Source organism: Sapajus apella, unplaced genomic scaffold, assembly GCF_009761245.1.
Source record: "Sapajus apella isolate SASKATOON/1434 unplaced genomic scaffold, GSC_monkey_1.0 scaffold114, whole genome shotgun sequence".
Taxonomy (NCBI): Eukaryota; Metazoa; Chordata; class Mammalia; order Primates; family Cebidae; genus Sapajus; species Sapajus apella.
The window spans coordinates 1,065,666-1,090,517 of NW_022437054.1; the positions used below are offsets into that span (position 1 = coordinate 1,065,666).

General features: G+C 42.6%; 2 protein-coding genes across 8 annotated transcripts in view; one reads left to right on the forward strand and one right to left on the reverse strand.

Moving 5' to 3' along the window:
• CENPJ (centromere protein J) overlaps positions 1-18,769 on the forward strand; it is a 42,940-nt gene extending 24,171 nt beyond the window's left edge. For 2 of the 5 annotated variants that reach the window (XM_032260069.1, XM_032260068.1), the window contains exons 9-17: positions 2,000-2,165; positions 8,827-9,051; positions 12,338-12,422; positions 16,171-16,235; positions 16,438-16,548; positions 17,338-17,478; positions 17,560-17,644; positions 17,723-17,843; positions 18,436-18,769. In XM_032260069.1, coding sequence (XP_032115960.1) covers positions 2,000-2,165; positions 8,827-9,051; positions 12,338-12,422; positions 16,171-16,235; positions 16,438-16,548; positions 17,338-17,478; positions 17,560-17,644; positions 17,723-17,843; positions 18,436-18,628 — 1,192 coding nt within the window. In that variant the 3' untranslated portion in view covers positions 18,629-18,769. The remainder of the gene's footprint in view (positions 1-1,999; positions 2,166-8,826; positions 9,052-12,337; positions 12,423-16,170; positions 16,236-16,437; positions 16,549-17,337; positions 17,479-17,559; positions 17,645-17,722; positions 17,844-18,435) is intronic. The other 3 variants (XM_032260070.1, XR_004263389.1, XM_032260071.1) reach the window with 3 other exon arrangements.
• Positions 18,770-21,308: 2,539 nt separating this feature from the next.
• Positions 21,309-24,852, reverse strand: part of RNF17 (ring finger protein 17) — a 104,606-nt gene continuing 101,062 nt past the window's right edge. For 2 of the 3 annotated variants that reach the window (XM_032260065.1, XM_032260067.1), the window contains 2 exons: positions 24,013-24,202; positions 21,309-22,036 (listed from right to left, as the gene is read on the reverse strand). In XM_032260065.1, coding sequence (XP_032115956.1) covers positions 21,905-22,036; positions 24,013-24,202 — 322 coding nt within the window. In that variant the 3' untranslated portion in view covers positions 21,309-21,904. The remainder of the gene's footprint in view (positions 22,037-24,012; positions 24,203-24,852) is intronic. The other variant, XM_032260066.1, reaches the window with a different exon arrangement.

Genomic DNA, 24,852 nt, shown 5'->3' on the forward strand with positions numbered 1-24,852 from the left:
AATTTAGCTTGTTTAGAATTTTTCACTATTATAAATTACAGGGAATATCATCATATGTGTGAGGCACTTTTAATTTAAAAATCTACTTCCTTGTGATTAATGTTAGGCATTTCCATTGCCCTAGTCAGCATCTGAGGCTTCTTCTCACCCCCTTCCCCATCACTGGAGTTGAGCATTAGCAGTCTTTCAGATCTTGCCAACCTGGTTATTATGCCACCTTTCAGTTGCTAAAGTTTGCATTTCTTTAATTATTGATAAAGTTGAGCATGTTTTTATATTTAGTGGTCATTTGTGTTTATTTTGTAAATTTCTTTATGGCCTTTGCTCATTTTTCAGGATATTAAATTTTCTCAAATGTGCCACAAGTATTCTCCCCCAGTTTTTGCTTTGACTGTATGATTGTGTGCACCCTGCAGACATTTTGAATATTTAGCCAGTAGGAATATCTTTTACCTCTTCTGCCTCCTCTCCCTCCAGTGAGGCAGGGAGAGACTTGTCCAGTCTGGAGGCTTTCAGTGCTGTCATGTCCCAGGTCCAGACCTCTCGCCCACGTCTCCTATCCCACTGTCTCGTTGTTCTCTCTACCTGGAGAGCTGATCACTGTCTAAACTGATCATTTAGAAAAAATGAGTTCCTGACATCCCCTTTTGAATATACTCTTCTCCTCTTCTTCCCTGTCTCAGCACATGATGAGTCTGCTCTTCCATTTGCCCAGCAGAAAATCCTGGAGTCGTGCTTGAGTCTTCTCTTGCTCTCTCAGCCTGTTTCTAACCCAACCGCTTCACTGCCTCAGAGCTGCCACTCTCAGCCAGGGCTTTCCTTGGTGGTTAAAATCGCCTCCTAGCAGGTCTCTCTGCTGCCCGTGTCTGTGCTCTTCACACACATCCACAGCCAGCCTGGGTTTGGACAGTTCATCTGATCAAGGCCTCTTTTTTTTTTTTTTGAGATGGAATTTCACTTTTATTGCCCAGGCTGGAGTGCAATGGTGCGATCTCGGCTCGCTGCACCCTCCACCTCCCAGGCTCAAGCGATTCTCCTGCCTTAGCCTCCTGACTAGCTGGGATTATAGGCATGCACCGCCACCCCCAGCAAATTTTGTATTTTTAGTAGTGACGGGGTTTCCCCATCTTGGTCAGACTGGTCTCGAATCCCTGACCTTAGGTGATCTGCCCACCTCAGCCTCCCAAATGCTGGGATTGCACGTGTGAGCCGCCGAGCCCGGCCTGCCTCCTCCTTTTTTGACGCCTCCTCCTGCTCCCCATCCTTTGCTCACTCTGTTTTAGCCACACTGGCCTCCTGGCTGTTGTTTGAACACCGCAGGCACATTCCTGCCTCAGGGCCTTGGTACTTTCCGCTCCCTCTGCCTGCGCTGCTCTGTGTGCACACTCTTGGATTGGTTCTCTCATTTCCTTCAGGTTTCTTTCATGTTATCTCAGCAAGATAACCCTCACATACAACACAATTTCACCCTCCAACTCTCATATTTCCTGAATATCTTTCTTGCTTTTTCTCTTTAATTATTCTGATATTCCATGTACCCATTTATCTTCTTTATTATTGTCTGTCTCCCATTAGAATGTAAGAAGCTGCGGGAATACGATTTTTTTTTTTTTTTTTTAGATAGAGTCTTGCTTGGTTGCCCAAGCTGAAGCACAGTGGTGCGATCACGGCTCATTGCAACCTTGAACTCCTGGGCTGAAGCCTGCCTCGGCCTCTTGGTGTTGGGATTACAGGTGTGAGCCACTGTGCCCAGCTAGGATTTTTGGGGCTTTTTTTCCACTGTGGTTTCCTCACTACCTTGTAGAATGCCTGATTCATCATAGGCACCCAGTGAATGCTTGTTGGATGAATGCTTTGGTGAGTGGATTGGCTGTTATTTCAGGCCTATGGATTGAAGATGAATTCACTAGGACTGGCAGTTACTAGCCTGTCAACAGGTTCTGCATATCACTGCACTGAGATGGTCTCCCTAGGTGATAACATAGTTTGGTCATTTTAGGAAAGAAATTGCAGACTTTGAACAACAGAAAGCAAAAGAATTAGCTCGAATAGAAGAGTTTAAAAAGGAGGAAATGAGGAAGCTACAAAAGGAACGTAAAGTTTTTGAAAAGTATACTACAGCTGCAAGAGCTTTTCCAGATAAAAAGGAACGGGAAGAAATACAGGTATGCTAGTTCTTTATGTTATAGTCATGTAAGTTAGTAAAGGTGACAATATTGTAAGGATCTCATTAGAATTATTTCATATGTCAAAACAAAACTGTGTTTCATTCAACAAATAATCTGAGACAGTGCATCAGGAATATCTTTTGTAGTCTGACTTTTAAAGAGTAAAATGTATATCAGTTATTTTCTTACTAGTAAAGGCTTCCTAGAAAAGACTATGATAATGTCATGGATGAATGAACAAGCCGAGAGTTGGAAATTCACCAGCGTAATGTTGTGTTACTCTTTTTGACTTGCCACACACCGAATACTGTTAGTTCTGTTGATTTATCATAACTTACAGCCATAAATAACCAGGTGTTTAATTCTAAAATTTAGAGACTAATAGGCCAGATTATCAGTCCTGTTCATTTCATAGTTAGAAATGGACATGATCAGAAGGTTGTAGAAGTTAAAAAAGAACTCATGCAGTTCTTGCTAAAACTTTGTAAGCCTTCTAAAAAAAAAATAGGTGAATTTATTTTTGATATTGGCATATGCAGAGATTTCTAAGAGAAGACACAACTATAAAATAAAACATGGATATATTGGACTTCATCAAAGTTAAAACTTAGCAAAGAGAAATTTAAAATGGCAATCCATTGCGTCTAGATAAATGCAGACTTACTGGCTGGGTGCGGTGGCTTACGCCTGTAATCTCAACACTTTGGGAGGCCGAGGCAGGTGGATCATGAGGACTGGAGTTCAAGACCAGCCTGGCCAAAATGGTGAAATCCCGTCTCTATTAAAAATACAAAAATAAAAAAAAAAAAAAATACAAAAGTTAGTCGGATGTGGTGGTACGCGCCTGTAGTCCCAGCTACTCAGGTGGCTGAGGGGGAAGAATCACTTGAACCCAGGAGGCAGAGGTTGCAGTGAGCCAAGATCATGCCACTGTACTCCAGCCTGGGTTACAGAGCCAGACTCTATCTCAAAAAAGAAAAACAGCAAACTCACTTTCCACTGTCTGTATTTAAATTATTAGCAGTTTTGAGTTCCAGCCTTTACTTTCTTCCTGTCTAGTGTAGCCATCTTCAAGCAATCTCATCTGCACACCTTCAGCTTGAGTTACTAAATAGCGTGGTGCTCAGGGTCTTTAATTCTTTATTTTTGTGGGAAGAAATGTACCATTATGTTTTGGTTAATACTTTATTAAATCTAATGTATTAGACTTTGACAGTGTTAAAACTTTTATTTCCAAAGGCAATATAAATATATTATCATTCAAAAGGTACAAAAAGATGTGTAGTGAAATTTCTCCCTCACCCTTGCCCTAGCCACCTATTCAGTTGTTTTTTGAAAATACTTTTTTATTATAGAAAATTTCAAAAGCACATGAAAGTAGGAAGAATAATAGAATGAATTCCCATTTCACCAGTGATCATTTTGTCTTTTTAATTTCATCTCTGTCACCCCTCTACTCTTTTGTAGCTTTTTAATCTGGAATTTAAAAAGTGAAATCCCAGACATCTGTTCATTTCGCCCATAAATAGTCTAGTAGGTTTCTCTGAGAAAGATATCTTTAAAAAATAAGATTCGGCTGAGTGCAATGGCTCACATCTGTAATCCCAGCACTTTGGGAAGCCGAGACAGGCAGATCTCTTGAGGTCAGGAGTTAGAGACCAGCCTGGCCAACATGGCCAATCCCCATCTCTACTAAAAATACAAAAAAAATTAACTGGGTGTGGTGGCATGCCTGTAGTCCCAGCCACTTGGGAGGCTGAGGCAGGAGAACCACTTGAGCCTGGGAGGAAAAGGTTGCAGTGAGCCAAGATCATGCTACTGCACTACAGCCTGGGTGACAGAGTGAGACACCGTCCCGGGGGGAAAAAATTATACGTTTGTCACACCTAACAAAATTTACAGTAATTCATTAATATCAACTAATATTTAGTCCATATTCAGATTTTCCAATCGCTCAGTATCTTTTTACAGTTGATTTGTTTGCGTTCTAATTCACCTCTCTTGAGGCAGCCAGTGCTATCAATCTCATATCTTTCCAGAGAAATTCTTAGCAAATACATATATATATCTATGGTGGTTTTTTTAAAACATTAATATTAGTCTACTGAAACCATTAAGTATCTTAACAAAACATCTTTATTCTATATTATTGTATAGAATTGCAGTGTGTGCCATAATATACTTACCGAAGCATTTATTTATTTCTGTTCTTTTTCTATTTACAAGAATACAAGAAGGGCCATACTGAATAACTTTGTGAATATATCACTTCTCACAATCATTCTCCTGCTTACTCATTCAGCATGTGGCTACTGAGTAGCTGCTATGTAGCAGGCATGGACTGGGAATGCGGTAGTGAACAAAACAAATCAATCCCTGTCCTCATATAGCTTACTTCCTGGAGTATATCTCTAGGATGGATTCCTACGAGTGAAATTTTGAGGTTAAAGCGTATGTACATTGATACAAATTGCCAGATTATAACATAAACATCTTGCCAATTTTTAGTTGTTTTTATTTATTTATTTTTGAGACAGGGTCTCACTCCATCATAAACATAAACTCCATCATAAACATCTTGCCAATTTTTAGTTGTTTTTATTTATTTATTTTTGAGACAGGGTCTCACTCCATCACCCATAACAGAGTGCGGGGGCTCCATCTTGGCTCACTGCAACCTCCACCTCTCAGGTTCAGGCGATTCTCCTTCAGCCCTCGAGTAGCTGGGATTATAGGTGCCCACCTATAATTAATTTTTAGTTGTACTAGCATGCACTTCTTAGAGTATATTTTGTTCTTCACTTGATTGGTAAGAGGTTAAAAATTGATATTAAACTTAATTGAATTTCTTTTAAACAATCTGAATTATAATTACAAATTTAGTATAGCTGTTTTTGGTGAACAAGCCAAATACTTTAACAGTAGTTATAACAAACTCCACTACCAGAAAACTTCACCAAATTTAAAACCATAGCCTATTCTAAAATACATGATGAGTTTTTCACTTCATTTTTCTTTTTGAATCTCCTAGGATTAGAGATATTTTGATAACCTTGCTGTTATGGAAAGCTCACCAGATCCAAAGGGAAAAAATAAATAACCTCCTTAGACTACCCAAGGTTATGAGATTGTGTTTTTTTCCCCTCTTCTCTTTGTCATAGCTCCGATCCTGACTACTTCTTTCAAAGTGATTCAAGCCACAGCAAACACACTTCTTTTTGTTGTACTTTGTTAGGTGAATAATGTGGGTTTTCTTTTATGGCAAACTAGTGCCTTTCCCTCACATGATGTGTCCTCTGATTGTCAGACTGTGCAGTCCAGGCTGCTAGCTCTTAGCCCTGTGTGGCTGTTTACACATTTACATTTAAATAAATTAGAGGTAAATGGAAATATCAGTTTCTCATTCCCATTAGCTACATTTCCAGGACTTAGTAGCCACGTGTGGCTGACTGGTGGCTGCCACAGTGCACCGTGCAGGACTGGGCACGTCCTCACTGCTGGCAGCTCTGGGCTGTGCCCCTCCAGGGGCCTGTTGGGTGGGGACGGGCTGGACTGGTGAGTTGCCCTCCCTCTTCAGGAACTCATTCTTGAGCTCTCGCCTTTGTTCGTTTACATGACTTCTGGTGTTGATTGAAGTTTTGGACCCTGTTCATACTTGGTTATCATGTGTGACCCTGGGTATTCATTATTTCTTGCTGGTTTCGGTGCAGTTCCTTTTCTTCCTTACACTATTTGGCTTATTCATGGTTTCCCGTATTTACCTTTCTTTCTACTTCTGTACAAAAATATACTTTAAAAACAGATATAAGTTTGTTATGTTTATTGATACTCTATTAATAATCATCAGAATTAAGGAGAGGGCATATTTAACCTTCCTTTACGTTATGGTTATGTTAAAAAAAAGTATTAATTTTTATTTTGGGTATTTATTCATTCAGCAAATTTATTGAGAACCCCTTATGTACTAGAAACTAGCAATCATTGAGGAATTGATGATGAGTTAGCCATTTCTGCCCTCCTGGAATTTACATTCATCATTACTGAGTTATGGCTTTTCACAAACTCAGTTTACTCTAATTATAAAATTTCCATTTTGATGTTTAAGTGGTCCCAACTTGACCAGTGGGGGAGCCCCTTTAAGTCCATGGCCTCCGCTGCCCTTGGCATTTTGAGAGTACTCCTTTCTGGAACAACGGGTTATTTAAGACTGGTTTTGGCTTTCTTTTTTAAAACCTGCCCTGGGTCTGGCATCCACTGCGCTCCAAGGAGCTGGGCTCCTCGAGGGCTACTCTGAGTGTGGAGCCTGTTAAGGTGACAGAGCCGGCTGCGCCTTCCGCAGGTCCCCAAGTGCCCTCGGCCTTCCCTGCCCCATCCCCTGCGCTTTCTTACCGTTTCCGCGGCGCGGCTCTCAGTCATGCTCACGGGGACTTGGCAGCCCCCACTGCCTCAGCCTCGCCCGCGGGATGTGGAGCCCCTTCAGGGTGTGGTGGCGCCGGCGGAGCTCTCCCCGCCTGGCCTCTGAGCTTTCACACTGTGCTGGAAGTCTGCGCCCCAGCTGCGGATCCCACCCGCCACCCAGGCCTGCTGGGCTCCGCTGGTCGTTTCCCCTACCCCTTTCTCCTCCCGGCTCCTCTGTCTGTCTGGGTCTGGGCTCTCACCAGTCCCCCAGCCTAGGGGCTCCCTTCTCTCCCTCTGCCTGGCTGCTGCCTCTTACTCCCTTGGCCCCCAGGGGCGCCTCCTGCCCACAGAGCCCCCCACCCCGACCTCCGCCCTGCCCTGTCTCCACCTCGTGTTACTCTTCCAGCCTCCCTGTCCTTACCACTGGCTGGCATTTCTTTAAACAAAACTCACTCGACCCCACAGCGCAAGGTTTTCCTTTACAGCAAAACTCCTTGAAAGCCTTGCGCATATTCACTGTGCCCAGATCTCCAAATCTCACCTGCTGTTTTCTCCACAAGCCCTGCAGCACGGCCTCCAATCACTCCGTGGCACTGACACAGCCCCTGTTATGCCCCTGTGCCTTACTCTGACTGTGAATCCCACACTTCGTCTGTCGCCCTCTGCCAGTGGCTGTCCTGCTGCCTTCCTCTCCCATGCTTAGGCCAGAGGTCTCGAATCATTCTCCAGGCTTCTCTTGCTCTTCCACTCCATGCTTTTCTGACAAAGTCCACCCGGATTCCAGCTGCCACCTCCGGCAATGACTTGCTGGCGGCCCGGCCTCCTCTCTCACCCTATCCCTGTGGCGTCGCTCCAGAAGGTGACCACGCATCCCCTCTGGTCAGACCCCTCCATATGCTTCTGCTTTCCTTCCTCTAAGAGCCTCAGTGCCTATGTGACCGGGCCTCTTTTCCCCTTCCTGTCCCTGGCCAGTCCTCCTGCCATTTACCTGTCACCTGCGCTAGCACCTTGCAGCGCTGGCACCGAGCCAGGAGCCCTCCCGCTGCTTTCCCCACAGGCTGCCTCCCGCAGCTGTGTTACAGTGATACCCAGCACATGTCATGCTGCCTCCCCACGCGGCCCTGGCCACCTACCCACTCTCCCCTGTCACCCCACCTGCCTTGGCCACTCTCTCACCTGCCTTGGCCACCCTCCCACTCTCCTGTCACCCCCTCACCTGCCCTGGCCTCCCTCCCATTCTCCCATCACCCTCCCACTGTACCTGGCAGAGTGAGCCTCATGAGGTGAGGCTTTGTTCTTAGTATTCCAAGGGCCTGTGATAGTGCCTGATGATAGATCTCTTGTAAATATTCATTGCTCTTGAATTTTGAACCCATTTAGACTTGTATTTTACTATTTTAGTGTTAAGTCCATCTTCCTGCATGATAAAATGTTTACCGGAAATTGTTCATTTATTGGTCATAATCCATCTCACAAATCGGGAACCTGATGTTCTTGGAGGTTGTGGGCCCTGTTTTAAGCTTTCAAGTCAGAACACTCGGATGTGAACCTTGATGTCACCCAATCCAAAGTCCACGCCCTCTGTGGTGGGGCCCTGATGGCCTCTCCATCCTCACTGGACTGCTATGTGGCTGCCACAGGGGTTGCTGAGGTGCAGGGGTGTGGGCCAGCCTTGCCTGCTGCCTCGCCACCAATGGGCTTCGGTTCCCTGCTCCTTCCTCAGCTCTCGGTCAGTCCCCATAACTTGCAGCTGCATGTGATCTCCAATTGCTTCTAGACATTTCCAGTGATTTCTTCCTTATTTTAGTTTATCTAAAACAATTCCTTTTCTTGAAACTTATTTCTTCTCATGAATTTCAGATAGTTTTTAGGGCAGGTAGTTTTGACTTTGGAATCTTTTATTCTTTAGCTCTGCTGTTCCTTCAGTTATTCATGAGCTCCTGTTGTGTTTCTCCTTTTACGGATCTCCCCCAGATCCCTTTCAGTTCATAGCTCAGGTGAGGTCTTTCCTAGCTCGTGGCAGGTTTCTGCTGCCAGCTTCCACGGGCTGTCTGCCTCCCTTTCTCCTGGCTTCTGGACTTAGTTTTGCTGATGGTCTGTGGTGACACTTCCCCCCTGAAAACCGCAGTGGTCTTAGAGTGTCGTCTGTTGACTAAGCCTTTCCTTTCTGGCTGACTCTTCTGTTTCATTGCTGGGTCTCTATTATTCTCTTGTTTTAATTCCAGTAATGTAGTAATGTTTTTTCTTTTCTTTTTGAGAGGCTTTAAAACAGCAAATATCAGATTTACGGGAAGATTTGAAACGAAAGGAAACCAAATGGTCAAGTACACATGGCCGTCTCCGAAGCCAGATAGAAATGTTAGTCAGAGAGAACACAGACCTCCGGGAAGAAATAAAAGTGATGGAAAGATTCCGACTGGATGCCTGGAAGAGAGCAGAAGCCATCGAGAGCAGCCTGGAGGTGGAGAAGCAGGACAAGCTCACGGTAGGTGGGGAGGCAGGAGGGTTGTGTCAGGCCAGCGGGAGGTTAAGTGTCTGAGCATTCAAATTCAGAGTCAGAAAGTAGGATGGGGGCTGCCAGGCGCTGAGGGGCAGTGGGGAGTGACTGAATGTGGACAGTTGCCCTCTTGTGAGCTGGAAAGCGTCCTGGAGCTGGACGGAGGGCGATGGTTGCATTATACCGCAGATCGCCTTCATGCCCCTGACGCGTGCACCAGAACGTGCTGAAGACGGTGAGTTTTATCTGATACCTATTTTATCCCAACTAAAAAGATTTCTCAAGCATTGTTATAAACAGGTGCTTTGTAGACTCATTTCTCTAATTTCTACAGAGGAGGTTTACCACAGCAGGCAGATCATCTCTGTTAAAACAGACCAGGGAGTTTGGCTGAGAGTCGCACACACATGACCCTTTTAATCAAGTAACTGGTCTTTCATTCATCTCTATGAACATCCAGGGTGTGCCAGGCACTGTTAGGTGCTTGGGGTACAGCAGTGACAAACAGACAAAATCCCTTTCCCTTTCTTCCAGTGGTGGAAGAAAGACTGTAAGAAGCTAGATGATAAAGCGTGCGGTGTGTGAGATGGTGAGAGCTAAGGAGAAGCAGGGCGGAGTGGCCTTGCCGTCTGGGTGGGAGGCCTGGGACGTGCGTGTGAGGAGGGGCCTGGGTGGCCGGCTGAGTCTGCAGAGGAGCCCCAGGCTGCAGCAGCACCTGAGTGGGCCTGAGACGGGGCAGCCGGGGTAGTGGGCGAGGAGCGGCAGGGGGAGGCAGCCATCGGGGCAGGATGGGACAGCGGGCAGTGGATGGGATTCCTAACAGATGGCAGCGTGCACAGGGGCGTTTTTTGAGTGAGTGGGAGTCTGGAGGGCTCTGAATGAGGGGTGACTGGGCCTCTTATTTTAGCTCCGTCTGCTGTAGACCAAGAACAGGGGGAAGGGAGCACAGGCAACACCAGGAACACAGTGGGGCTGGGGGGGACAGGGTGGCAGTGGCGGAAGGAGGGAAGCCAACTGTGTTTGTTGTTGAGCTGTGTGTGGTTGGTGGTGACAGCAAGGAAGGAGTCAGGAATGGCGTCAGCTGTGCTTAGTTTTGTGTTTTGGTCTCATGAAGGTCCTATTGCCTAGGAGTGACTGCAAGAAGAGATCACATGGCCACCAGGAGCTCAGGCTTGGACACATGGGAGGTCTGACCATGCGGCTGCACACGGCAGCATGGGCTCCAGCTGGGGACAGACACCCAGGGTTGTCTGAATGTGTGATCTAGCGCGGGGCTGGGAGAGGCCAGCCGGTGTGTGAGTGGGCAGGGAGGAGCTGATGAGCAGCCAGAGAACAGGAGGCTGTGTGATGTCCTGAGAGCCAGTGAAGAAAGGGCCACAAGGAGGAGAGTAGCTACCTGTGTTGGGTGCAACAGTTACTCAGAGGAGGACTGAAAACCGACCATGGGGTTTACCAGGTAGAGAGAAAGAACTGTGGGCCTTGAGAAGGTCTGTTTCTCTGGAGTATTGAAGAGGAAAGCCTGATTGGCTAGGAGCGGATAGCAGCTTTGTTGAGTAGTTTTGCAGTAAATTAAGGACATGGCGGGTAGTAGCCATAGGAGAAAGTTGATGAAGTTAACAGTTTGTGTATTGGTCAGACTGATTCAGTGTAGAGGAAAATATTGATGCAGGAGGAAGTGGAAGAATTGCAGAAGCCCCATACTTGGCAAAGTGAGAGAAGCTGGGTTGGGGCAGTGAGTGGAGGGCAGGCTATGGCCAGGCGATGACCTTCATGCCCAAAGGTGGGAGGTGAAGGCACAACCCAGCCTCCTGTGAGGGCAGAGGTGGCAGGAGGGGAGGAGATGCAGAAAGCCAGAGGTTGTCTCTGCGAACGAAAGCAGAAGCTGGCGGAGTAGAGTGATTTGCGGCTGCACTCAGGCCCACCTGGGTCGGAGACCAAAATTTTTAAATGAGAATTGCTCATACTGTTTTTTTCTTGTTCAGCTGTGGTCATCCAAGTGAATGCCACCAAGTGAGCAAAGGGAGGGAAGCTGGCAGTGTGTGTGACAAGAGTGCTTTGTGTAGCACATACTTCAGCTACATGAGGAGCGCGTGGGCTGGGAGGCTTTCAGGACATGGCAAGCACTGGGGGTCAGGGACCCACAGGGCCCTGTCAGCTGTGAGCATGGTCGGGGCGGGGATTAATGAGCTGCAGAGACAGGAGAGTAGTGAGAAAGCAGCATTCTCTCCTTGCTGCCCCTACATTCTTTGTATGAAAGCTTCCCAAAATAGAGAACAGGTGAAAGAATAGCACTATAAGCACCTGGATACCCACTTAGATTCAACCACTAAGAACATTTTGCCATAGTTTTGTCAGTGTTTCGCTGAACCATTTGAAGGTAGTTGCAGGAATCATGGCATCTCAGCCCTAAATGTTTTAGCATTTTATTAAATTGCATTGACTTTTGAAGAGACCAGGCTGATTATTTTGTAGAATGCCCCACCTTCTGGAACTTTGTAAGTAGAATGCTTTGAAATTGATAATTTATGGTTACTGGTAATTACAGATGTTGATAGTATTGATAATGAAAAGTTCTAGGGTTGACCATTGGGGTGTGGAGCTGAGGCAGGATGTCAAGGATGGTGCTGGAAGCCTCATCTCTTGGCAGGGAGGGCCCTGGCGGGGGCTGGGGCAAGTAATATTGGGGCTTGATTTGGCCAGAAATGGAGGTGGGGTGCAGAGAGGACTCACCCCACCACATTCTCAAGGGGAGTGCTCAGTGGTGGTCTCAGGGAGAGCTGGTGTCTGGAGCAGGTAATATTGGGACTTGATTTGACCAGAAATGGAGGTGGGGTGCAGAGAGGACTCACCCCACCTCACCCTCTCGGGGAGTACTCATTGGTGGTCTCAGGGAGAATTGGGCTCAACTGGATTGTCCTGGTGGGAATGTGAGTGGGGAGCACCCAGGAGGGGCTTTGTCCTTGAACATCAAGAGCTGTGGGCCTGTGTGCTCCTTGGCTGCTCTGTAATGGTCAGAGAAGATGGTTCAGGTTACCTTGCCTGCTGTGTCCTAACTTGAATGAATGAAAGTCAAAAGGAGTGTGTGTGTGCACACACACACTGTCATTCCTAGATAATAGCTTGTTTGCTTTGGCCTATTGTATAAATGAAAACAATATGAATAAACAAAACCCACAGCATTCTCATCACTAGCTGATTTTTATTAGTTTCACTTAGTATATTAATACTCAGAATAACACTCATTTTAAATAAAAAATTCTCTCTTATACTATAGAACACATCTGTTCGATTTCAAAAGAGTCAGATTTCTTCAGGAACCCAGGTAGAAAAATACAAGAAAAATTATTTGCCAATGCAAGGTAAGAGGCTGCATGATCTTTTTACAAAGCATTTCAGAATATAAAGAATTTATACCCAACTTAAGAAATAAAACATTGTAAATGTAATTGAAGCTCTTGTGCATCATCTTATTCCTCCAGTTAATTTCTACCGTGACAATGATTCATGCTTGTTTTTTAAATTCTTTTACCATGTTGTGTTCATAAATTGATATACTGGTTGAGCATCCCAAATCCGAAACTTTTTGAGGGCAAGCATGATGCTCAAAGGAACCATTCATTGGAGCATTCTGAATGTGGATTAGGGATGCTCAACCAGTAAGTATTTGCAAAACCTGAAAAAAAAAAAATGGCAATCTGCAATACTCTGTTTCCAAGCATTTTGGATAACGGACACTCAACCTGTGGTATTGTTTCATATTCTGTGTCCTGCAGTTTTTTTTCTTTCAATATTGTATGACTTACCCATCTTAACACATAAAATTTCCAGTCGACTGATTTTAATAGTTCTATAGATTGCATACTTCTGCAGTTCGGTGTTCCTGTTGATGGACGGTTAGGGTTGCATGATAATGCGTAGGGCTGCAGAGCGTGTCTTGATCCTGTTGCTTCTCTGGGATACATATAAAGAGTAGGATGTTGGGGCACGTTGGCTGGAGGTTTTCCCTTTGCTCTGCAACATGGTTGTACCAGTTTTTACTGTCAGCAGAGTATGCTCTTCATACTTGTAAACACTTGATCTGGCCAGACTTTAAAATTTTGGCCAGTTGATGTAAAATGGTGGTTCATTCCGTGATCATGGGTAAGGCCCTGTGAGCATGTTTTCTTTCATTCAGTCAGCATTTGAGGTTTCCCTTTTGTGAACTGCCTGTTCATTTCCTTTGCCCATTTAAAATTTGGGGGGGGGGTATGTGTGTGTGTTTCTCCTTATAATTATTCTGCATATTAATCCTTTGTCAGTTACAAGCACTGCTAATATTTTCTCCCTGTCTGGGCTTTTTATGTGTTTTCCTTATAATGTTGAGTTTATCGGTCTTTTAAAATAGTTTTTGGTTTTCATGACTTTAATTCTTTTCAATCCTCAGATCATAAATATACTGTTTTCTTCTATGCACTTTTGCATTCATATTTGAGTTTTTAATCTACCGGGAATTTTAAATAATTATTTTTGTGAAATAAATTTAGATAAAACATAGGCAGTTTGACAATTAACAGAGCAAATGCTTGGGTTACCACCACCTATGTAAAGATGCAGATTAGTGGCAGCCCAGAACTGCCCCTCCATGGAATCCATGGCTTTTCTTTATTGCACACTTCATTTTCTTGTGCTCTGCTTTATTGTGCCCACAGATACTGTGTTTTTTACAAACGGAAGATTTGTGGTAACTCTGCAGTGAGCAAGTGTATTGGTGCCATTTTTCTAATAGCATGTGCTCATTTTGGTAGTATACATTAGGAGTCCCCAACCTTTTTGGTACCAGGGACCAGTTTCGTGGAAGGTAATTTTTCCACAGACTGGGGGTCTGTGTGCACTTTTAATTCTATTTTTATTACATTGTAATGTATATTGAAATAATTAGACAACTCACCATAATGTAGAATAAGGGGGAGCCCTGAGCTTGTTTTCCTGCAATTAGACAGTCGCATCTGGGGGTGACAGGAGACAGTGACAGACCATCAGGCATTAGATTCTCATAAGGAGCATGCAACCTAGATTCCTCACATGTGCAGTTCACAATAGGGTTTGTGCTCCTATGAGAATCTAATGCTGTCACTGATCTGACAGGAGGTAGAACTCAGGCACTAATGCTAGTGATGGGGAGCTGCTGTAAATACAGCATGAAGCTTTGTTGGCATGCCCACCTGCTGCTTTTCTCCTGCTGTGTGGCCCAGTTCCTAACAGATCACAGACCGGTATACTGTGGGATTTGGGGACCCCTGGTATAAGTGGTATACTTATAATCCACATACATTGCCGATACCTTCTCCTAGTCCATGGCTTATCTTTTTTACTTACCCATCTTATAGTATCATCTTTTGATGAACCCCAATTCTTAAAGTAGTTCAATTTTAGTCTTTCCCTTTTGGGCCGTTCTTCTTTTTGTTTGAGACGGAGTCTTGCTCCGTTGCCCAGGCTGGAGTGCAGTGGTGCAATATTGGCTCACTGCAACCTCCGCCTTCTGGGTTCAAGCAATTCTTCTGTCTCAGCCCCTGATTACAGGCGCATGCCACCATGCCTGGCTAATTTTTATACTTTTAATAGAGACAGGGTTTCATGCTGGCCAGGCTGGTCTCCAACTCCTAACCTCGTGATCAGCCTGCCTCCAAAAGTGCTAGGATTAGAGGCTTGAGCCACTGCACCTGGCTGGGCAGTGTTTCTTAATTTTTCTCCTACCTTGGGGTCATAAGCATCCCTCCCCTAGTATCTACCCAGCTATTCCAGCACTGTATATTCCCTAGCTTCCTCTGTCCCCAGTTTCCTGTTGTATTTTGTAAGGTGGGTTCACACAGTCCTCTAGACGGTGTGCTTGCACCTGGAGTCTATCCATGCCCACGATCCCCTCTTTTTATCCTGCCCAGTTGATAGATATTTTAGGGGTTTAAGTTAATGTTAGTTCATAGCCTGAGAAAAATTAAACTTGATATATAGTGGGTTTGAATCCTGGTTCTGCCTTTTATTAGTTGACAACTGTTGGGAGGTTTTTTTGTAACCACTTGGCCTTAGTTTGCCTATAAAATGGGAATACTAGTCTTTTCTCTAGAGGTGGTTATGATAAATGGTGTCACACAGCTTTAGTTTATTTTGCACACATAACCTGTGTGGATGAAGCATGACATTCTTGTATCATCCCAAACAGGGCACTCCTGCTATCCCGAGCCTGTCTGCCATCTGCCCCTTTGCTCAAGCCCAAACCCTTGTATACTCTGAGTACTTTTTTCTGTTACCCTTAACCATCTACTCCCAGTAGTCCCTAGACTGATCCATCTGATGTTGATGTTTTCTGGATCTATTTGTTACACTGAATCATGAATTGCTGGACCTATAAATCCGTGATTTCCCATGGTGTAAAGAACCATTCCTGTCTCACAGGCACAGCACAGCTGCCTTACATGCCTGGCAGCTTACTGGCCATATTCTCCTATGACATCCAGCTCCATTACACTTTTTAACATGTAGGTCAGATTCTGGCACTTGGTCGAGACCCTTCCAAGTTGAATGTTTACAGTATGATCCACTGGCACATAGGATGAAAATATTCGCACTTCGGTGTATTTTTTAAAGAGATTCACCTCACTTTGTTGTTGGTGTGTTTATTTTGTAATGTATGTGTTGCTACTACAGTTATGTGATTGATGTGCTGGTCATATTATAAAAAATGTAGACTATAGCCACAAGGACATTTATGTTTTAACTAAATACCCAGTTATTTGGTCAAGCCAAATTTCATAGATCTTAGATGCCTCTTTTATCTGCACCTCACACCTTGTGATTGTCCCTGATATACATTTGGGTCTGTTAGGCTATTTGGTCACCTGTGTCTTCCCCAGGATTGTAAACTCTGAGAACAGATATTGTCTTTCTTGGCCATTTAGGACTTAATTACCTGGACTGGAGAACTACAAATTGGTGAAGAAAAATATTAAGACATCTTTAACTAATGGATAAAGGAAAGTAGTTCACAGGATGTATACTAAGGAAATGTTTGATCATACTAGTAAAATTTTCTATTACATATTAAATCTAACTCTGACAATTTTATTCTAATAGGCAACCCATCTCGAACATCCAAGTCTGCACCTCCTCGTGATTTAGGCAGTTCGGATAAGGGACAAGTAAATCTCTATTTTTATATATTCAAATGTACATTACTCAGGCTTGAAATCAATTTGTTAATAAGTTTCTAAACCATGTATAGAGTTTTAACTTAACATTATAAATGTTATATGTGTAATTGTAAACACTAGTCCTAGAACCCTGTATCAGAATCTGGCTTTGGAAGGGGTTTTAGCTGCTTGAAATATCTTTTGCTTACAGGCTGCCTCTCCCAGGGAGCCACCTGAACCACTCAACATCCCAGATCCTGGATATAAAGAGGAGGAGGAAGACCATGACATACAGGGAGAACTCAGTCATCCTGATGGCAAGGTTAAAAAATATTTTTGAAATAATTCTGTAAAAAATAAACATAGGTTAAAGTAGTTCAAACAGAGAGAATCTAAAATAATGCCTCTGTGGACAGCGTGCCTTTAGTTGGCATTTCTGTCATTCAGAGAGTCAGCAAAAGCAAGCATACAATCTCTGTATCATCTTTGTTCTTACTCCAAAGCCTTTGTAATCCTTGGCACTTCTTAAAAGCTTCATTCCCAGGTCTTCCTTGCTTTGCCGCCTTTCTTATACCGATCCTGAGTCAGGGGCCTCTCTCCCTGTCTCCAGCTTACATCGTTTTATTCTTATGTTTAGGAAAGTTTCTGAGTGGGAAAACAGCCTAGGGGTTTCAGCTAAAGGGAAAATGATATATACAAGAGGTTATAAGGGAATTTTTCCTCAGGTTTATGGAAAATAATTTACTTTTCAAATGCCCTAATCTGGTCCATTTCTATTGAAATTAGAGCTCACTGCCAGCCTTGAGGAATGAGAGAAGGACTAAGAATGACAGTCAAAAGTAGTAATTAAGACTTTCCTGTACAACATCTACTTCAGGGTAATGAATCATTGATGAGGGAAGGTCGTCTTTTTTAGATGAGTTCCACCTAATACATGGAAAAGGAATGATAAAATTAGAAAATCACAAATTTGCTGCTCCTGATGAAATAAAGGATCTTTTGAGTGAATGTTTTACATTTTATTATGAATAATTTCAAAGTAGGCAGTTGGGAGGAGAATTATGCAGATCTTCCTTAGAAGGTGATCATCTTGTGTTGGTTTTTTTTTTAGGTGGAAAAGATTTATAAGAATGGGTGCCGTGTTATACTGTTTCCCAATGGAACTCGGAAGGAAGTGAGTGCAGACGGGAAGACCATCACTGTCACTTTCTTTAATGGTGATGTGAAGCAGGTCATGCCAGACCAGAGAGTGGTATGTTTCCAGAGACGTTCTCCTCCAGGGCTTAACCATCTCTGGAGAAAAGGCAGACTGACTGACTGTGTGTCTTTACAGATCTACTACTACGCAGCTGCCCAGACCACTCACACCACGTACCCAAAGGGACTGGAAGTCTTACATTTCTCAAGTGGACAAATAGGTACACACTTGCTCCACCCTCTCATTAAATTCTTCCCTTCCTTCAAAAAATATTTATTGTAAATTTTTAAACAAACAGAAAAACATTTCCCAGATGGAAGAAAAGAAATCACGTTTCCTGACCAGACTGTTAAAAACTTATTTCCTGATGGACAAGAAGAAAGCATTTTCCCAGATGGTACAATTGTCAGAGTACAACGGTATGACACCATTATATTAACAGAAAAACCACTCAGTGTGACACCTGTTCATCTGTGCTCAGAAGGTGCCCCAGCCTTGCATTTCTCATGATATACAACACCCATATTAGGGGGTTCGGTTTGAATGAATGTCACACAGGCATGTCAAGCAGTCAACTTGATGTGAATTATCTTTCACATTCTGTTTTGTTCCATTGCTTCAAAACAGATTTTAAGTCTGATCATGCCTCTTCCCAGGAATAGCTCTCTTCCCCACCTGATACAGAGCATTCAGATGGTTTTTAAATTAGTGAAAGAAGGGTCCATTTTAATATAGCAACCAAGAGGAAGAACACAAGTTTTAAAAAACTCCTAAGAAGTATTTTGTGGTGAAAATGTAAATTAAAACAAGCTTTTCATGGGTATTTGTAAGTGCTAATCTGATAACTGGAACTATCAACCTGAAGCAGAAGCACTAAAAAGTTATAATTATATAGGGAAAGGAACCAAGGGATATCTCCAGAAGTAGCTGCCAGAATCAAAAGGCTACTTTTCAATAGTTTTCCTGTTGTCTATTTTCTAAAAGAAACTCTATTTATTTTAAATTTTACAGTGATGGCAACAAACTCATAGAGTTTAATAATGGCCAAAGAGAAGTACATACTGCCCAGTTCAAGAGACGGGAATACCCAGATGGCACTGTTAAAACCGTCTATGCAAATGGTCATCAAGAAACGAAGTACAGATCTGGTCGTGTAAGAGTTAAGGACAAAGATGGTAATGTGCTAATGGACACAGAACTGTGACAATCCTTATGTGATCATGAAGTAACACTAACTGATTTTTCTTGTTAAAAAATATACATTTATTGTGGATTCTGTTAATTTATTGTGTGTGTGAGGAAAAGATTGTTTGGTAAAATAAAAGCTTACCCTATGGCATCTTCATTTTTATACTCCTGAAATGCAATGAGAGCTCTCATTTATCGTTTCAACAGACTAAAGAAAGCGTTTTTACAATAGTAAGTGCGTGTGTTCATTGGTTGGAAATGACTATAAAAACCAAGAAGTACAGGAAGTACATCACACAGATGTCCCACAGGCACATCAGCTAGAGAGCACTGGATCTGTACAGAAAGTGTACTCAAGGAGTAAATACACATCTCTTTAGCAAAATATTACTGTGTTCAGTTAGTACCAAAATAATTACAGCATTTGATCTACTACAGAGGCCCATTAATTGTAACAGAATGGGAAGTTACAACCAGTGAATGACTATAAATAGGTCACACACAATCATCATATAATGATTGTTATATAATCATAGTGAGGAGAAAGCGGTTATAACAAGGCTGACTTTGTAATGTCTCAAAACAGGACACTTGAGAGTAGAGGAGCATGAACAATGACTAGCCCGTGTTAACCCATGGACCACAGCTACCTTGATGTTACAATGAGATTAGGCTCATGAAAGCAAGATGGCACTGAAGCACAGGCAAGTCATCCACTTGTAAATTTATATAATTAATTACAGATTGGCCTAGATAGATCTTACCTGTCACATATACTATGAATCAGTTTTCTTTTTAATGAAACCTGTCAATTCCAGGTGACGTAACTGAATATGAAAAATCAAACTTTTCAAAGAAAATACCCATATACACACACACAAACACACACCACACCACACCACCACCCCCCACCCCGCCAGGAGAGGTAAGGATTTTTAAAAGACAAAAAGCACAAACCTTTAAAGGTTGATAGGCCAGGTGCAGTGGCTCATGCCTGTAATCCCAGCACTTTGGGAGGCTGAGGTTGGTGGATCACTTGAGGTCAGGAGTTCAAGACTGGCCTGGCCAACACGGTGAAATCTCCTCTCTACCAAAAATACAAAAATTAGCCAAGTGTGGTGGTGGGTGCCTGTAATCCCAGTTACTTGGGAGGCAGGAGAATTGCCTGAACCTGGGAGGCAGAGGTTGCAGTAAGCCAAGACCATGCCACTGCACGCCAGCCTGGGTGACAGAGTGGAACTGTCTCAAAAAACAAAAAAGAAAATGTTGATATATGAGCAAACATTTCTGTCAAATGATATTTAAAAATGGGAAAGACAAGTCCCAGATTAGAACATACACAACTGATCAAGGATGACTAGAATACAGAGTTTTCTACAAATGAATAAGGAATAACTCGATAGCAAAATGGACAAAGGATATGAACAAGCAGTAAGTGACAATGCTCACTAGCTAATAAACCAGTGAATGCATATTCAGTGAGATACACACTGAGATACCTTTTCTCATCACAGTCTGGCAAATAAAAGTCTGGTCTGGCAAATAAAAGTCTGGTGACACCAGCTGCTGGCCAGGAACTCAGGCAATCAATGGTGGGACAAATTGGTAGAATTACTGGTTAGGAAAACAAGAGTTGTAATTGTAAAAGTAAAAAAGTAACCCCATGACCCAGCAAATTCCATCACTATGTATATGTACTAGAAATCCTCTCATGTATACAAGGATTCTATAGAGGAATATTTATGACTTAGAAAAAACTGGTAATGGAATATCAAGGTAAATTATGTACACAGATGGATATAGCAGTGAAAGTGAATAGTTATACATACCAACATGGATAAAAAGCAAATAAAATAGTAAAAGATAATTGTGTGACAGCACATACATCAAAAAATACATGGAGCAATTAACAGCAAAAATTGGGTGCCTTTCTGATCAATCTAGCATTAATCTCTACTAGTCCCATGCCTTATGCTACGAAGAGAATGAAAACTTACACTTATGCACTTGTTCATCTTTATCTGCAAGCCCCATTTCTACTAATGGCATATAAACAGCCATGTGGAACTGTGAGTCAATTAAACCTCTTTCTAAATTCCCATATCATTTATGGATGCATTCATACGCAATAAAATTATAAAGACCTTTATATGAACGATAACTGTCAAATCACAACAGTCGTGTTTACCTCTTGATATGGTTTGGCTGTGTCCCCACCCCAAATCTCTAGTTGTAATCCCCATGTGTTGGGAGAGGGACCTCGTTGGAGGTGACTGGATCATGGGGGTGGTTTCCCCGGGCTGTTTTCATGATAGTGAGTTCTCACAAGATCTGATGGTTTTATAAGGGGTGTTTCCCCCCATTTGCTTTGCATTTCTCCCTCCTGCCACTTTATAAAGAAGAGGTTGCTCTCCCCTTCACCTTCTGCCATGTTTGTAAGTTTCCTGAAGCCTTCCCAGCCATGTGGAACTGTGAGTCAATTAAACCTCCTTCTAAATTGCCCGGTCTCTGGCAGTTCTTTATAGCAGTGTGAGAACAGACTAATACATTTCTACAGAAGGCAGGGGGAATGCCTGGGAGAAGGCTTTTTGTACTGATGATGTCTTTTTAAGCTGAATCATTAAGTATAAAATGAACTAATTTTTTTCCGTATGTCTTAGCCATTTCATTTTGAAATTATGGTAAAATAAAGCAAATGTTGGGAAGCAAACATTTATTAACTTTTTTTACCCACACAATTCCTATATGTAAAAATGAGAAGAGTTAAAGCACTACTGCAGAACAAATTAGGCAAACCATTTCGGGTCTAAATATAACAGAAAACTTTCTTCTAGGCTTCTACAGATTATCTTCACTGTATACCTGAAAAACAAAATGTGTTATTTTAAATATCTGCTTAATGTAAATGTTCAAGTCTAGCTGAATCACTTCTTATGGACAAGATAAAAAGTTAGCTGGTTAGCATGTACTTTAATAACTTGGTATGAGGATGCTGACTGTTCAGAAGTTCTGTGTGCTTAGCAGATATTTATGTGCTTAAATTATTTACAGTGCCCACTCTCCTGCTCTCCCCATGTACCTGGTACTGTGAGAGTCATGACAGCCCATCCAAGCATCCTTACAGATAGGGGACCTCTATGATACCTAGTGCTCAATAAGTGAGAAGGGCCTATGAAGAAATCTGAAAGAGATTCTTTTGGAGTGTTGATGTCATTTCTTTGAGACATCAAGGAAAATTGGGTACTTTTCTGATCAATCTAGCATTAATCGCCACTAGTCCCCATGCCTTATGCTATGAAGAGAATGAAAACTTACACTTATGCACTTGTTCATCTTTATCTGCAAGCCCCATTTCTACTAATGGCATATGAACTGGATGCTGCTCATCGTCATATAACGTCACTATTTGTTCTGGTGCTGGCGCCTAAAATTAAAAGATACAGTTGTCAAGACAATAATGTCTTTGCTGCCTTTTCTCTCTCACATCTGGCCATTCACACAGGTGGGAAAAGGTGTTCTCAGGGGTCTATTGATAATTTATACTCTGTGGTTCCAAAAGGCATCTGTAGTGGTTTCCTGCAAAATCCCATTCTTTCCATTCTTCTGCTCTATCTAAATTCCTTCTCCACGGTTTTCCCAAATGAAGCTACCACCATCCCTTGTTACAGTTCACTTGCATTCCACACAAAGCATTATACCTTTATGCGTAAACTGTGATGGTTAATATTAGTTGTTAACTTGGCTGAACTGAGGGATGCCTCAATGGCTGGTGAAGCATTTCCAGGTGTGTCTGGGAGGGTGTTTTCAGAGGAGACTGATGCTGAATCAGTGGACAGAGAGGAAGACCCACTCTCTGTGTCGGCAGGTGGCATCCAGTTGGCTGGGAGACAAACAGGCAGAAAGGGAAAGTTTTCTTTTCTCCTTTCCTTCCTGGGTGGCGGACACCTTTTCTCCACCTACCTTCGGACATCATCCTCCAGATTCTCTGGCTTTTGGACTGCAGGACTTGCACCAGTAACCTCCCAGGGGTTCTTTAGCCTAGGACTAGAGGCTGCATTTTAGACAGCTTCCCTAGTTCTGAGGCCTCCAGACTGAGCCATGCTACCAGCTTCTCTGGTTCTCCAGCTTGTACACAGCCTGTCATAGGACTTCACCTCTGACTGTGTGACCCAATTTCCTTAATAAATCCTCTCATATATCCTATGGTTCTGATTATCTGGGGAACCCTTATATACTGACCAAATTTTGAATATTAGAGAAGTGAAAAAACACTTGTCTATAAGAAATACTTGCCGTGTCTATTTTCGCTGGCGTGAGACAAAACTCTCTATGAGCTATTCATACCACTCTGCACATGCAGTAGCATATGTACAGGGTTTTCAAAAAGCGCTTTTCCAGTAATCATGCTATGAGCTCAGTTTTGTCATAGCCAGTATGTCAGGAGTCCTCACGTCATGGCACCAGGCAGGAGTCGCAAAGGAAGGAAGCAGGTTGAGCTGCACACCAGCAGTGAGCACTAGGTGAACCGAACATCACACATTCCCATATAAGGGGCTGTGGCTACACTTTCAGCTGACTGCCATTTCAGGGGGATGGGAGACCCAGGATTCCTAGTTTTTAGAGTATCTAATCAGAGCGAGAAATACAGATTTTTTTGGGTAGAATTTCCTACTTTAAAACACTGTGTGCTAGATAAAACAAGGTACAGGCCAGATTCTGCTGCGGGCTGCTATGATATGCTCAGCCTCAGAAGAAGAAAACATATTAAACACAGTCTGGACTTTTTATTTGACCTTTTGATGCAGGTTCTACTATATGAATTCAAAAGTAGTACAATTATGAGATTAGTACAATTAGTATAATTCAAGCCTTTCTATAATGACCAGAACTACTGTTCTCTCCCACTCATCTTTTAGGAGGCAGGTGAAAAGCCACGTTCCTGTTTTACTTATCAATTAAGTACTTAAGTGGCTTCTAAGTAGCAGCTCAAACACCCTTTGCTAGTCTCTCCAAATACAAATAATCATTTCTTCTTACACTGCCCCCGCCCGCAAAGTTAGCTATACCTCTGTTACAGTACTTATTTCATTCAGCTTCACACTAATTTGTTTGCATATTTTTCATTATAAGCTAATTATGGGATATTCATCTTGAGCATTTTATTAATTACATAAATGATATTTTATATCACCATAGGGGCAAGCAGTTTGTTAAATTTAAGCTAAGACATTTTAACAAGCCTTAAGCCCACATACACACACACACACACACACACTATATATAGCTTGATATGCTTGAGTATACTATTGCATGTAGAGTTGCATAGACACAAACACTTTATAAAGTTAGTGGGGACACAGAAATAGCTTTAAAATAATTTTGGCTAGTTGAGACACTTACCATGGATGCAGCATAAAGCTGTTTTCCTTGAAGACAGTCTATCATAGCCCATAGTGCCTCCATGCTCCATTTGGGACAATATGGTATTCTTGTCTCCCTTAGATCCCTTAAGGGAGGTTTAAACCCTGCCAAGAAAACCTTTATGGCTCGAGCTGGATACCGCATAAGATGAGAAGGAATTTGGCACAGTCTGTCACAAAAGAAATTCTTAAATTAAAATTCTCTTCCAAGTGAAACTATATAATTCTTAGAAGAAAACACAGGGAAAAAACACTGGATTTTGTAGATTTTTTAAAATACAACAACAAAAGCACAGAAAATGAGAAAAATCAGATAAAATGGACTTCCTAAAAAATTAACTTCTGTGTATCAAAGGACAAAATCAACAACAAAACGCCAATCTACAGAATGGGGAAAAATAAACATGGACATTACTCTTAAGATCTACAAATGTCCAATAAGCACATAAAAGGATGTTCAACATCACTAATCATTAGGGAAATGCAAATCAAATCCAAAGTGAGATTCCACCTCAAACCTACTAGAATGGCTACTATAAACAACAAAATTATAAGTGCTGGTGAGGATGTGCAAGAATTGGAACTTTTGCACACTCTTAGTGAGAATGTAAAATGGTGCAGCCACTGTGGGAAACACCATGGAGGTTCCTCAAAAATTAAGCATAGAATATATGATCCAGCAGTTCCATTTCTGGGTATATACCCAAAATAACTAAAATAGGTACTCAAAGAGACATGTATACCCATGTTCATAAAAGCATTATTCACAAGAGCCAAAAGTGGGGAGCAACCCAAGTTCCACCTTCCAGTGAAGGGATAA